The sequence below is a fragment of the Chiloscyllium plagiosum genome, chromosome 17 (genome assembly GCF_004010195.1).
Source record: "Chiloscyllium plagiosum isolate BGI_BamShark_2017 chromosome 17, ASM401019v2, whole genome shotgun sequence".
Classification (NCBI taxonomy): Eukaryota; Metazoa; Chordata; class Chondrichthyes; order Orectolobiformes; family Hemiscylliidae; genus Chiloscyllium; species Chiloscyllium plagiosum.
Window position 1 is genome coordinate 33,561,810 of NC_057726.1, and position 14,621 is coordinate 33,576,430.

At 41.6% G+C, this 14,621-nt stretch overlaps 1 protein-coding gene across 1 annotated transcript in view; it reads left to right on the top strand.

The window, feature by feature from the left end:
• The first annotated feature begins 7,026 nt into the window (after nucleotides 1-7,026).
• The window catches only part of LOC122558355 (PH domain leucine-rich repeat-containing protein phosphatase 2-like), a 171,769-nt gene continuing 164,174 nt past the window's right edge, over nucleotides 7,027-14,621 (top strand). The window contains exon 1 of the mRNA XM_043706826.1: nucleotides 7,027-8,416. Within this exon, the coding sequence (XP_043562761.1) occupies nucleotides 8,219-8,416 (198 nt within the window). The 5' untranslated portion in view covers nucleotides 7,027-8,218. The remainder of the gene's footprint in view (nucleotides 8,417-14,621) is intronic.

Below are 14,621 nucleotides of genomic sequence, written 5' to 3' on the forward strand. Positions count from 1 at the left end.
CTAATCCTCTCCTTCTCCATAGCTATGTAGAATGTGAGGCAGTTGTGGTCACTATCACCAAAATGCTCTCCCACCACAAGATCTGATACCTGCCCCGGCTCGTTTCCGAGCACCAAGTCTGGAATGGCCTCTCCCTTCGTCGGCCTGTCGATATGCTGAATTAGGAAACCCTCCTGAACACACCTTACAAAAACAGCTCCATTCAAATCTTCTGCTCGAAGGAGGTTCCAATCAATATTAGGAAAGTTAAAGTCACCCATTACAACAACCCTACTACGTCCACACTTTTCCAAAATCTGCCGACCTATGCTTTCTTCCAACTCCCTGCTGCTATTGGGGGCCTGTAGTAAACCCCTAACGAGGTGACTGCTCCCTTGCTGTTCCTAATTTCCACCCATACTGACTCAGTTGGCAGATCTTCCTTGAAAATGGAAGCTTCTGTAGCTGTGACACCCTCTCTGATTAGTAGTGCTACACACCCTCCTCTTTTTTTTTTCTTCCCCCCCCCCCTATTCTTTTTAAATGCTCTAAACCCTGGAATATCCAGCAACCATTCCTGCCCCTGAGAAACCCATGTCTCTGTTATGGCCACAACATCATAGCACCAGGTACTGATCCATGCTCTAAGTTCATCACTCTTATTTCTGATACTCCTTGCGTTAAAGCAAACACACTTTAACTGATCCCTTGGTTCCTTCCCACTAGCTGGTCTACCTCTTGCTATTGCCTCATCTGCATCAACTCTCACCTCCGGTATACAGCTCATGTTCCCACCCCCCTGCCATACTAGTTTAAACCCTCTCGAACTACTCGAGCAAACCTTCCATCCAGGACATTGGTCCCCTTCCAGTTCAGATGCAACCCATCCTTCTTGTACAGGTCCCACCTTCCCGGAGCCATCCCAATTATCTACATATCTGAAGCCCTCCCTCCTACACCAGCTGCGCAGCCACATGTTAAGCTGCACCTGCTCCCTGTTCCTCACCTCGCTATCTCGTGGCACCGGTAGTAAACTAGAGAACACCACGCTGTTCATCCTGCTTTGCAGCTTCCATCCTAAGTCCCTGAAATCACGTTTTATATCCTCAATTCGTTTTCCTGGCTATATCATTGGTGCCAATATGTAGCACGATTTCTGGCTGTTCGCTCTCCCCTTTTAGAACTTTATACACCCGATCGGAGACGTCCCGGACCCTGGCACCAGGGAGGCAACATACCTTCCGGGAATCCCGATCCTTACCACAAAATCTCCTGTCAATTCCCCTAACTATCGAGTCCCCTACCACGAGTACTTTAGAGGGATACGGGCCAAGTGTTGGGAAACGGGACTAGATTAGGGTGGGACATCTGGTCGGCATGGACGAGTTGAACCGAAGAATGTGTTTCCGTGCTGTACTTCTCTATGACTCTATCTGTCATTTCTGCTGTTAATCTTGCAATCTTAACTCTGCTTTTCCACATGAGTTCTCACTACTTCAGGAAATAAATTTTTGAACTTCTCCAAGATAATCAATGCTTTAAGAGCATCGTATGTTTGACCTGTTTCCATTTTATCTACCTATCAAAATTATCTTGTTTGATCCTTTCAAATTCTATGTACATTTGACCAAGTTTCCTCCTCAGAATCCTGAAATGTTGTCCGTAGGCTTCTAGTACTAGATCATATGCATTTAAGGTGGTGTTTTTCACCTTATTTATACTCCCCAGATACCACCTCTTTAGTGATGCAAATACCTTACTAGCTCTACCTACCAATTTTGCTCAGATCAACAATACCCACATGGTCACTGGCCACTTCATTTGTTTAGCCAGTTTCTCAAATGACAGGAAACAGGCTTCTACATCCTTCTTGTTGAAATTAGGCAATGTTTGGACATGTTTAAACAGATTCCACACCCCTCACCCCACCCCAGGCCTTTAGCTACGATGGAATTGCTCTCCATCACTGTCCTCATCACTACGTTCACCTTCCACCTCTACCTTTGACATTTTAAGTTGACCTTGTTTTCAGTTCCTTCTTTGAAGTTGCAAAACCTCTCTCCTTGCTTTCTTCTGCTGGGGCCCTCCTTTCCATTTTTGTTTATTTTTAATTATAATTCAAACTGTTTCATTTCCTTTTCTCTTTTTGTTCTGCCAGGCTATTCCTTTTTTCTTAATCCTTGCCCATTGTCTCTAATCAAGCTGCTGCATTTGCAATTGAATTTTAGCAATCTTTAGTAATACCTGATTGGCTCTACATTTACAAACGCCAGGAATTCAATGTTGCAATTATTTCCCCTTTCCCCACAGACACAGACAACTCTGACTTCAAATTGTTTGCCAATTCTGAAAGTTTTGCCTTGGTCACTTTCTGTGAAAACACCTGAAGTTACTTCTACCACCCTCAGAAAACCTAGTGAGCCAAAGAGCCATTATTACGCAAGGAACATTTAAAACAACCAAATGCAACACCCAAAAATACCCACCAACACTTAACTCACTGCCTTTGAGTCCAATAATCCTAAACCTAACATAGATGAAGAGATTTTGATCCTGATGAGCTCCAATTTATTGCAGACCAGACTAAATCCCCATAAAATATATTTAGCAGATAGTCTAGACCATCTTCTTATCCTAAAATTAAGTATAAGGTGTTGTGATCAGATGCAATTTGATTAGTTAAATTACTCAACATTAGTTTAAAAAAAAACACACAACACCAGGTTATAGTACAACTGGTTTACTTGGAAGCATTAGCTTTCGGAGCGCTGCTCCTTCATCAGGTAGCTGTGGTGCAGGATCATAAGACACAGAATTAATAGCAAAAGATTATGGCGTCATGCAACTGGATCAATATATTGAACAAACCTAGATTGCTGATGATCCTGCTCCACAGCTACCTGATGAAGGAGCAGCCCTCCGAAAGCTTGTACTTCTAAATAAAACCAGTTGGAGTCATCCTGCTATTGTGATTTTTAACTTTGTCCCACCCCAGTCCAACACTGGTACCTCTACATCATACTCAACATTAAGCAAGCCATACTTTAATTACTGTTAATAATTTTTACAAAGTAAAAATAAGAGATTAATTAGCTGAATTGTAACTTGATCGAAATGCCTAGCAAAATAATAACCATTAACTATTTCTAATTAAATGTTCCAGTATAGTAACATCCCATAACTACATTCCTGGCAAAGGCAAATTCAGTAAAATAGATTGTCGCACATGCAGCAGGAAGAGAACCTTTAACTTTTAGCTGTAACAGAGAGGGGGATAAGAGTTTACACATCCAATTTCAAGACCTGAGCAACTGCAGAAAGCAGTTCTGTGGGAGCTTGACCCTGCCTATTCATGTTGTTTCTAGGGTTCCAACTTTAAAACAAAAGCCCCAAAGCCTCAAGCTGTTGCTGAAGGTAATCCCCAAATATATCTTTGGAACCTATGTGGACTATGACAACTGGATGCAATCGGCCGGTTTTTTTCCCACCCATTTGAATGACTCCCGAGACCATGGTGATGTGGTCAGCTCAACCTCTTGAAGTCTGTACCCTCATCCACCTGGTAGCATGAATCTTGTTTTTATTGAACAAATATACTGGTTGAGGCTCATCCAAAGCTAAGTTATGGATCTCTGTACTGCCTCCTGCACACTGACACCCTCCTTTTGCTGACTGTGGACCAAATTTGATGTCACTAATCTGAGGTGTGCGACTTTTCTGGAACATGGTGTCCAAGTAACTCCTTCCATCTCTTTGTTGCAGTGTTGACAGCTCATCAATTCTGAGCCCAGGTTCCTCGATCAGCCAATACTTGCAGCAGATGTGCTTACTGTGGATCGGCATCCAGCAACTCCACATACTACAGCTGCAACACATTGCCTACCCACACCTGCCAAATTCATTTAATTAGTTGGTTTTGAATGTTAAATACTTTAAGGTGTATTTCTTAACTGTACTCTTCAGCTGACATAGTCACCTGATTTAAACCACTTTGCCTATCAAAAGAGACACAGAAGAAATACCCAACAAATTCCTGTTCTCCTGTGATGTCACACTTCAGCTCTGACAGGTAGAAGCCAGTTGAAGGGGTGCGCTGGCAATGGTTTTTACCCTGCAGCTCCACTACCCTTCCCTCACAAGCCCACTTTTTTTCTTTATGATGCTGATGTCTCTATGCCTTTCATTGTGCGAGAAGGTGTTGATCCCATTCCCTCTCCCACTCTTTCTGAAACTGCTGTCCCTGCAATGTTCTTTCTTGCTTGTCACTTGAGAAGCACAGAATCACCTTCATTCTCCCTTTCCGCGCCCCCAATTTCCCCCCCCCCCCCCCCCCAATGTAATTGTCATCTACAGCTGGTATTTTTATTTTCTATAACATACATACATTTTTATATAACTTGTGATTTTATTTCTTCTACAGCTCTAAAGTGTTCTGTTCTTTCTGCATAATCCTTCAGTAATGCCATAAAAGATTATTGAGGCCATGAGTGTGGTATTGAGATCATGAACATTTCACTGGAGCGATTATGTAATGAGCGGTTGTGAAGACTGACTGGATAATGAGATTAAATGTGACCTGTAGTGAAGATTGAGGTCAGGTGCTGGTGAGAGTGGGAAGTTTAAGACCTGTCATAGACTGGCTGTGGAGATACAGAAATATACAATTTAAGACGCTTGGAATCAGGAAATGAGAAGCCAAATAGGAAAGGAAGCAGGTTAGTGCAGAGAAAGTCTGGATTGGGTTTGTATTAAAACAGCTGCATTATATAATGTGCAAAAAATTAACTTATTGACCTTGAGCATAATTCTGAGGCCCTAAATATTAAAGTGTGTCGACAGCATTTTTACAGACAAAGAACATATACACACGTTAAGAGGGGAAATGGACAAATTAAGAAATTCCACTTTGCTGTTTGCTACTCTCATGAAGTGCACTTACTACACCTTAATGGATGTATACTTGAAAGGATGTACATTAATATTGAGTTAACTTGGTAAAACGATTTGAATTTGGTCTAAGTTACAATACTGTTATCATTTAAAAAGAAATACTTTCTGTTTCCTTGTATTATCAATTGTAATGGTTCCTGGAACTTCTGATGACTTGCTACTATGAAGCAGTAGGGTACAAAAATATTTATTAAAAGCAAAATAACAGTTCTTTTCTACAGGTTCAAAATTTTTTGTAACAGGTGTGAACTATTCTCAAATTTACTTTTTGTAAAGTGAAGCTTACATTTAAGAAAAAAAATGCAAATTTGAATTAAGTAGGGAGGGTCTTGATAGCCTTATCTGCTCAATTCCTCTTCATTTTTGATTTGATTATTGTTAAATGTACTGAGATAATGAAAAATATTGTTTTTCATGTTATCCAGGCAAATCATACCATGCACAAGTACATTAGGTTAATAGAACAGAATGCAGAATATTGTGTTGCAGCTTTCTCTTCAGAAGGTGCAGAGAAAGATCAACTTTAATATGAGAAGTCCAGTTGAAAGTCTCATAACAGTGGGGAAGAAGCTGTTCTTGAATCTGTCGATACATGTTTTCAAACTTGTGTATTTTCGGCCCAATGGAAGAAGTATAATCAGGGTGGGAGGGTTCTTTATGTTGGTTGCTTTTCTGAGGCAGCAGGAAGTACAGGCGCAGTCAATGGATTGCATCTGGTTTACGTGATGGACTTGATTGCATCCACGACTCCCTGTAGTTCCTTATGCTCTTAGGAAGAGCAGTTGCCATACATACAGATAAGATATTTTCTTTGGTGCATCTATAAAAATTGGTAAGAGTCATTGTGAACATGCTAAATTGTCTTCGCCTTCTGAGGAAGTAGAGGCGTTGGTGTGCTTTCCTAAGTGTAACATTGACAAAAATGGACCAGGACAGATTGTTGGTGATCATCACTCCTATGAAATTAAAGCACTCAACTGTCTCCACATCAGCACCATTGATGCAGTGTCCTCTACTCTGTTTCTTGAAGTTGATGACCAGCTCCTTTTGTTTTGCTGACATTGGAGGAGAGATACTTAAAGTCATTCCACTAAGATCTCTAAATCTTTCCTGTACTCGAACTTGTCATTGTTTAACATCTGAACCGCTACAGTGGTTTCATCAGCAAACTTGTAAATGAAGTTAGTGCAGAATTTAACACACAGTGGGTATGAGGAATATAGTAAGAGGGGCTGAGTATGCAGCCTTCCGGGTCACTAATGTGGAGGTGTTACCACCTATCATTAGTAATTGTGGTCTCCGAGTCAGGAATTTGAGGATCCATATAGAGTGGGGAGCAGAGTCTCTGAGTTTGGAGGTAAATTTGGTTGGAATTATGGTGTTGAAGGCAGAGCTATAGTCTGTAAGTAGGAAACTGACATGGTATTGTGAACCTGTTCTGATTGTAGGCAATATGTAGAGGATCAAGGCAGACTGGGAAACTGGAGTTGATGTGAGCCATGCCTAACCTCTCGAAGCTCTTCATAATGGTGAATGCCAGAGCCATCGGGTGGTAGTCATTGAGGTGCACTGCATGATTTTATTTTGGCAGCTGGATGATAGTGGTCGTCTTGAAGCAGGTGGGAACCTCAGATTGTGTAAGGAGAGGTTAAAGACATCTGTGAATACTCCGATCAGCTGGTATGCACAGGATCTGAGTGCACAATTGGGAACTCCATCTTGGCCCATTGCTGTCTGTGGGTTCACTCTCAAGAAGGCTGATCTTATGTCTGCAGAGGGTAACTGTGGATACAGGTACATCCAAGGTTATAGGGGCAGGTGACATCATTTCACTGATCTTGCATTCTAAACAAGCATAATGTGCATGGAGTTCATCAGGGAGGGCTGAATTGTTGCCAGCAAATCTGCCCATCTTCATCTACACTCAGCATTTTGGGGGGATATTAGATAAGGACTCGGAATAAATGGAAACTACAAATGGTTGTTCACTGTAATTTTCAGTAGTGCTATCTTATTGTCTGTTGCCCTAGGTCATAACTAGCATTAACCATGGTGTTGTGCTTTATTTTTCCTTAAAACTCTTGCTGAAAGAAATAATTGAATCATAATGCACAGGAAGAGAAAGTGATTTATTAAGAAAAGGCTACAAAATTACCTAGCTTCAATACTTAAAAATGCAGTGGAATCTGAATTCAGAAAGTGAATTGGAAAGAAAGACTTTCAAATACTTTAGTTAATGCAGATTTTGTAAGCCACAATAAAGCAACAGTATTCACAAAGACTTAGTTTTCTACTTTCCCATTCTCAATGTCAATTTTTAATCAAGAAGGGCCTGTGCCCGAAACGTCGAATCTCCTGTTCCCTGGATGCTGCCTGACCTGCTGTGCTGTTCCAGCAATAAAGTTGCAACTTTGATCTCCAGCATCTGCAGACCTCACTTTCTCCCCCAGGATTTCCAGACTTTCGGTGACTGTGTCATTAAGAAGGGCAAGCAGCCAATCAAATTGGTGTATTCTATTAGCACCAGGAAATAAATGCATTGTTATTTTTGATCAAAGTTTAGAAAGTGAAATTAATGATTAAGGGAGGGTTAAAATATTAAATGTTGCAAAGACTTTGTAAAACAAATACATATTTCAAATTTGCAAAAAGTGACATTCTGCAAATATGAATAATAGTATTTTGAGGATAATATTTAAAAAGCCAGTCATGTATTCAACAATGTCCAACTTTCTCAATTTTTCTCAATCCAGGTCGTCATCTGCTAGGAGTTTAGCAGGTAGCATTTGAAGTCAGGCCTCCTGGTTCAAAGGTAGGTACATTACCACTGTAGTCCCCAAAATTTTGTTTCCCAGTTCAAAACATCCTTTGGTATGATAGCATCTCAATCCTTTAATCAAAGGAAATATCTATGATACGTCTATGGAATAGCATGGACTTGAACCCGGACCTCCTGTTTCAGAGGGAGGGACACTAACATTATGCCCTCGAGCCCTCGACGTTGAGACTTGATGACGCATTTCGCCTAATTCATGAATAATGCTAATCGTTACTATGCAAATGACGTGCAGCTTCATGAATAATGCATGAGTATGCAGATAAGCACATATCCCCTTTGGAGCGTGGCGGCCTCTCTCTCTAACAGACCGAGTGTTGTCATCATGGCGACAGGAGAGTACTGAGCGGTGAGGGTTTAGGCTGCTAAAGTTCCCGCTTCCTTTCCTTTGGTCGCTCGACATTCCCTGTTCTTTTCGACAATTATTTTGGTCTCGATGCGGCTGTGACCACAATGGCCGAGGTAACATCGCCGCTGATGGAGATGGAGGCGGGGAGGCGGGTTCCATGTGCGGCGGGGTTGCTGGCCGAAGCTAGCAGCCCGGGCCCCGGCGCCGCTCAGACGGTGGAGCCGCTCTCCCCGCAGCCGAAGCCTGGCTCCGGATGCGGCTCGAGCTCGGCGGTTACAGGGAGAGGGGTGCGCGTCTTAAAGGTAACGTTCACAGTCTGGCTCCTGTTAATTGACCTCTGAAGAATGTAGGTTCTAATCATCTCAGTTTTGATTTATTTCAAGCGACGCTGTTCTTTCATTTCAGATGTTCAAATGAAAAGTTATCTATTGCGGCTGATTAGATTAGTATATTTACTGGAAATTTTTACTACATTAAAGCATTTGCGGTTTCAACGCAGCGGATTCCAGGTGATCAGCTTTTCCCTGTCTCTGTGCAGGAGAAACGCAGTTTTTTTTAACCGTCACGGTACCTTTAACAGTTAATGCTTATCCTAATATGGGAAATACAGATACGATAAATGTGTACATTTTTTAAAAATTGCACATTGCAGTTTCTCCAAAGCTAGTTTTTGTATTTATCCATTTCGCGTGCAAGTTACCATGATCTAAATCAGTTGCAGTAAAATGACCTGAAGGTGAACAGTTGTAAAATGCGTCTTTTTTTCCTGTTAGTTGCACCGTCCTTACGTGTTGCTGTAATATCTTGTTCAACGTTGAAAACCTGTAGGAACTACCAACGCCCAGATCATCAGAAACAAAGTGTCACGTAATGGGTGTTTCAGATGAATAAGAAATATTTTGTTCGTAATTCTATACCGTTAAGATATTTTAATGACATATTTTATTAATCAAGTGCTCCATATGCGCCTGATGGCCTTCTAAAATGAGATAGCAAAAATGAAAGTGATGAGTCAAATTCGGTGCATGTTCTGTTCCATCAGCATTCCTTGTGACTTGACATGCTGACGGTTTCTTCTCTCAAAGTCAGTGGTGGACAGGTTTGGAGTTAGGTTTGTTTACAGCTAGGAAATAGGCCTTTCGGCCCATAATGTCCGCATTGGACATTGCATATCCATCTATTCTAATCATATTTTCCAGTATTTGATTCTAAGCTTTTATGGCGTTTCAAGTGCTGATCTGAATACTACTTAAAGGTTCCTATCTTTACATCTTTTTAGATAAGGCGCTGTAGATACCCACCACCCCTCTGGCTGAATTTCGTTTTCGTCAAATTCCATCTAAACCACCTCCTTGCCTTAAAATTGTGACATCAGGTTATTGATCCCTTAACAGTGGGAAAGGTATGCCATTGTCCAGAGGGTCCATGCTGCTCAGAACTTCATATATATCTCAATCAGATTCCACCCTCTTCCCCCCCCCCCCCCCCCCCAGTTCTCCAAGGAACACCAGCAGGAGGCTAGAAGAATACAGCAAGCCAGACAGCATAAGGAGATGGGGAAGTCACGTTTTGGGTGTAACCCTTCTCCACCTCCTGATGCTGTCTGGCTTGCTGTGTTCTTCCAGCCTCCTTGTCTACCTTGGATTCTAGCATCTGCAGTTTTTTTTATCTTTAAGGAAAATAACCCAGCTATTGCATAACTGAACTGCTGCAATCACATCCTTATATAATATGGCAATCGGCACTGCACACAGTACTCCAACTGTGGCCTGACTAACCTTGCACATGGCTCCATTAACATCTACTTGGAGAAGGCAGGAAAATGGGATTGAGAAACATGTTAGCCGTGATCAAATGGTGGAGCAGACTCAGTTGGCCATTGGGTGAATTTTACTGTTATATCTTATAGTCTTGTATGCAATGCCTTGAGTAATAAAGACAAGTATGAGATTTTGGAGATTTGTAGCTTAGGTTGTCGGTTTGCTTGCTAAGCTGGTGGGTCTGGTTTTAGACATTTTGTCACCATGCTCGTGAGCCTCCGGCCAAGTGTTGCTATTTGTGTCTTGGTGTGTTGTGTGTGAGATATTGTATCTGGTTCTGTTTCCGAGAGGTTGGTAAATGAGGTCGAAATCTATATGTTTGTTAATGGAGTTCCGGTTTGAAAGGCAAGTGTCCTATGTGCCACCTGACCAGCTTATCTATGTCGTGCTGCCTTCAAGCATCTGTGGACACGCACATCAAGGCCGTTCACATTCTCTGTACCTCCTAGGGTCCTACAATTCAATGGGTATTCCTTTTGTTTTATTAGATTTTATAAGGATGCATCACTTCACACTTTCCAGGATAAATTTGATTTGTCACTGCTCAGCTCATCCGACAAGCCAGTTTTGTAACATAAAGCTTTCCTCCTTGCTATTTACTACTCCATCAATTTCTATGCCATCTGCAAATTAACTGATCATGCCTCTTCTATTCGTGTCCAGATCGTTAATGTATACAACGAACACCAAGGAACCCAGCGCCAAATACTGTGGCACACCTCAGGAATCAGTCTTCCAGTCACAAAACCAGCGTTTGAACATCACTTTCTGCTTCCTGTCACTATGTTAATTTTGGATCCAATTGGCCAAATTGCCCTGGAACCCTTGCGCTCTTAACTTTTTAACCAGTCTGCCGCTCAATACCTTGTCGACATAGACTTAAATAAGACTTGACCAGACCAACTGCTCACTACCCTCATCTACACATCTAGTCAACTCCTCTCTTCAGTCAGATTTCTAAACATGTTCTTCCATTTTCAAATCTACGTTGATAATCCTTGAGTAATCCTTGCCTCTCCAAGTGGAGATTTATTCAGTCCTTCAGGATATTTTCCAAACGTTGCCCTACTGCAGATGTTCTACTACCCTTGAATAATGGTACTACATGACTTGTCCTCTGGTCTCCTGGCATCACTCCTGTTGGCAGAATGGATTTGAAAATTAACTCTGTCTCTTTCCCATGCCTCCCATAGCAGTCTGCAATGCATCATGTGGGCTTGAGGATTTATCCACTTTTTGAGCCTACCAAGATCAGCCCCTCCTCAGTGCTGATTCATTCAAGTATATAATATCCCTGTCTCTGGTTTCTTTACCTGCACTGTCTTTTATAATGAATATGGAAGAAAATAACTTATTTAAAACCTTGGCCATCTTTTGTCTTTAATGTTGGCTTTTTATTTGATTGTATAATACTGATTTGTAAGAAGTTAGGTTGCTTAAGTTATTTGTTTAATCAACTCATTCAGACATGTTAAGACATTCCACCATGACAGGTGGGATTTTTATTTAATCATTCATAGGATGTGGGGTTTGCTTGTTGGCCAGTCTTTTATTCCTCATCCTTACCTACCCTTTATACAGTAGTCTTGATCTGCCTTTTTGAACTGCTGCAGTTCATTTGGTGAAGATATGCCCACAATGTTATTGGAATGGAGGTTCAGGGGGCAAAGAAAGAGAGCGAGAGAGAGTTCCAGGGTTTTCACCTAGTGACAGTGAAGGATAGGTGATATTCCTCCAAGTCATGATGGGAAGTGACTTGAAGGGGAGTCTGCAAGTAGTGGTGGTCCCATGTATCTGTTGCTCTTGTCCTTCTAAATAATAGTAATTTTGGATTTGTAAGGTGTTGTCTAAGAAGCCTTGATGAATATCTTGAAGCTAGACCTTCTGTCCCTGAGGTGGAACACTACCAATGCATCACAAAAGCCCTAAATTATTTTTATTCAACCTGTGTGGATATGTTGTGATACTTGATACAGATGGGACTCGAACCTGGATGTTCTGGCGCACAGGCAGGGACACTGCCACTGTGTTAACAAGACCCCTTAAGTTAAATATATTTTAATTTTAAGTCTTTTCTAATCAACCCGTTCAGAGATGTTATTTTACACATCTGGAGCAGGTGGCACTTGTACTCAGGCCTCCTAACTTGGTAGTCGAGACACTACCACTGCTCCACAAGAGCCCTTTAAGGATTAAAGTCTGGTGCTGAATCCCAGCAACATTGACTAGTAGGAATCCACAAGATTTTGGTAGCATAATCGCTATGCTCTAACTTTCTGAACTATCTGGCTGCCAATTACTTACTTTCTTTCTGAAGGATACAAAGCAAGACGTGGTCCATGATTCAAACTTTTTTAAAAAATATATATATGTTGAAGCACTTATTGTTTGGGGGAGAAGTGATGAGGTGATTGTTGGAATAGCAAGGTGATTGGATTCAATCCAATGTGCTGAATTTCATTAAAACTTAAGATGCAATTAGAGTCATAGAGATGTAAAGCACGGAACCAGACTCTTCCATGCTGACCAGATATCCTGACCGGATCTAGTCCCATTTGCCAGCATTTGGCCCATACCCTCTAAACCCTTCCTATTCATGTACTCATCCACATGTCTTTTAAATGCTGTAATTCTATAAGCGTCCACCACTTCCTCTGGCAGCTTATTCCATACATGCACCACCCTCTGTGTGGAAAAAGTTGCCCCTTAGGTTCTTTTTAATTTTTTCCCTCTCACCCTAAACCTATGCCCTCTAATTCTGGACTCTTCTGCCCCAGGGAGAAAACCTTTCCTATTTATGCTATCCATGACCCTCATGATGTTATAAACCTCTATAAGGTCATCCCTCTGCCTCCGCTTCAGGGAAAACAGCCCAGCCTATTCAGCCTCTCCCTATAGCTCAAATCCTCCCACCCTGGCAACATCCTTGTAAATCTTTTCTGCACTTTTTCAAGTTTCATGCCATCCTTCCAATAGGAGGGAGACCAGAATTGCACAGTATTCCAAAATTGTTATGAGTATTTTAAGTATCTTAAGATGCTTTTGGTCAAAGTCTCAAGTACTGTCTTGTGCCCTCATTTCTGTTTCTGCCCAGGCCTGTTGTTCTAGGTGCTGTGTTTCTGTCTAACTGAACCATGTCAATCAGCATGTTTTCTACCACTGTGTTGCATTTGTAGGGTTGGTGGTAACACAGTAAAGACAGTAATGGTGCAGGAGTTTGAATAGTTGCAAATCAAGGGATTCATGGCATTGGAAAGAATGGCTTAAAATATCAACACTATTTGCCACTGACTTAATTCTGACAGGAATAAAATTTTGGATTTCTGAGGATTTGTGCAGGTAGTTGCAATATAAACTGGAATCCACTGACTGTCTGCTTTAACAGGCATTGAGATGGAACCTTGTCAATTGATGACTGAATAATCAACAGTTACGTTACCTTTGACTAGTGAGATCACTAGAAAGTGATAATTATGGATTGATCATATGATTATTGGTTTCTCATATGATTGCCATCATATGACAATTGCACAACAACCAGTATTATCTCAGAAGTCACTCATTTTGGACAGAAAGTTGTGCTGTCACCTATCTTCAGGTTGCAGTATTTGTCTAGCAATTGCTGAGCAGCTTAAAAAGCAACTCCTATGTCCTTGTAGAATGTAATATGCTTTGCATGTACTTCAATATAGGTCATTATGCCCTGGGTAATTTAAATGAGCATTGCCATCTGTTTCAGGAATCTAGTGGATAGATTAAAATTCTCTACAACTGGCAAATATTAGGCCATAATATTGTTCTGCAGTATTTCAATTTCAGTTTTACCAGAAATTAGATTAGTGCATCCAAAGATATGTCTTGATCAATAAGAGTCCAGTTCTTTCAACCCCTAAAGAAACCTTGTAGGATTTCAGAATCTCAGGAATTTGTAATCCTATACTGACAATGAGATGTTATTTTAGTGCATTTTGGAAGTGCAGGTAACTTTTTTGATTGCCATCAAAGTTTCATTTTCCTCCAGTGTTTTTCTTTAAAGTTTATTGGTTTGTGCGTGGGGCAGAAAGGCATTTCATTTTATAGCAGTGCTGTTTGCTTTATATAAGGCAATTAAATTTTTTTCATCCATAGATTAATTTCATGAAATAAAAATGAAATTTAGCAAGCCTACAGTATAAAATACAGTTGAACAGTTCATCCACTTCACCAACACCTTCCACCCCGACCTCAAATTCACCTGGACAGTCTCCGATTCCTTCCTCCCCTTCCTCGACCTTTCTATTCAGGCAACCGAATCAACATAGACATCTACTACAAACTGACCGACTCCCACAGCTACCTGGACTAAACCTCCTCCCACCCTGCCCCCTGTAAAAACGCCATCCCATTCTCCCAATTCCTTTGACTCCGCCGCATCTGCTCCCAGGAGGACCAGTTCCAAAAACGCACAACCCAGATGGCCTCCTTCTTCAAGGACCGCAATTTCCCCCCCGACGTGGTCGACGATGCCCCCCACCGCATCTCTTCCACTTCCCGCTCCTCCGCCCTTGAACCCCGCCCCTCCAACCGCCAACAGGACAGAACCCCACTGGTCCTCACCTACCACCCCACCAACCTCCATGTACAGCGCATCATCCGCCGCCATTTCCGCCACCTCCAAACGGACCCCACCACCAAGGATATATCTCCC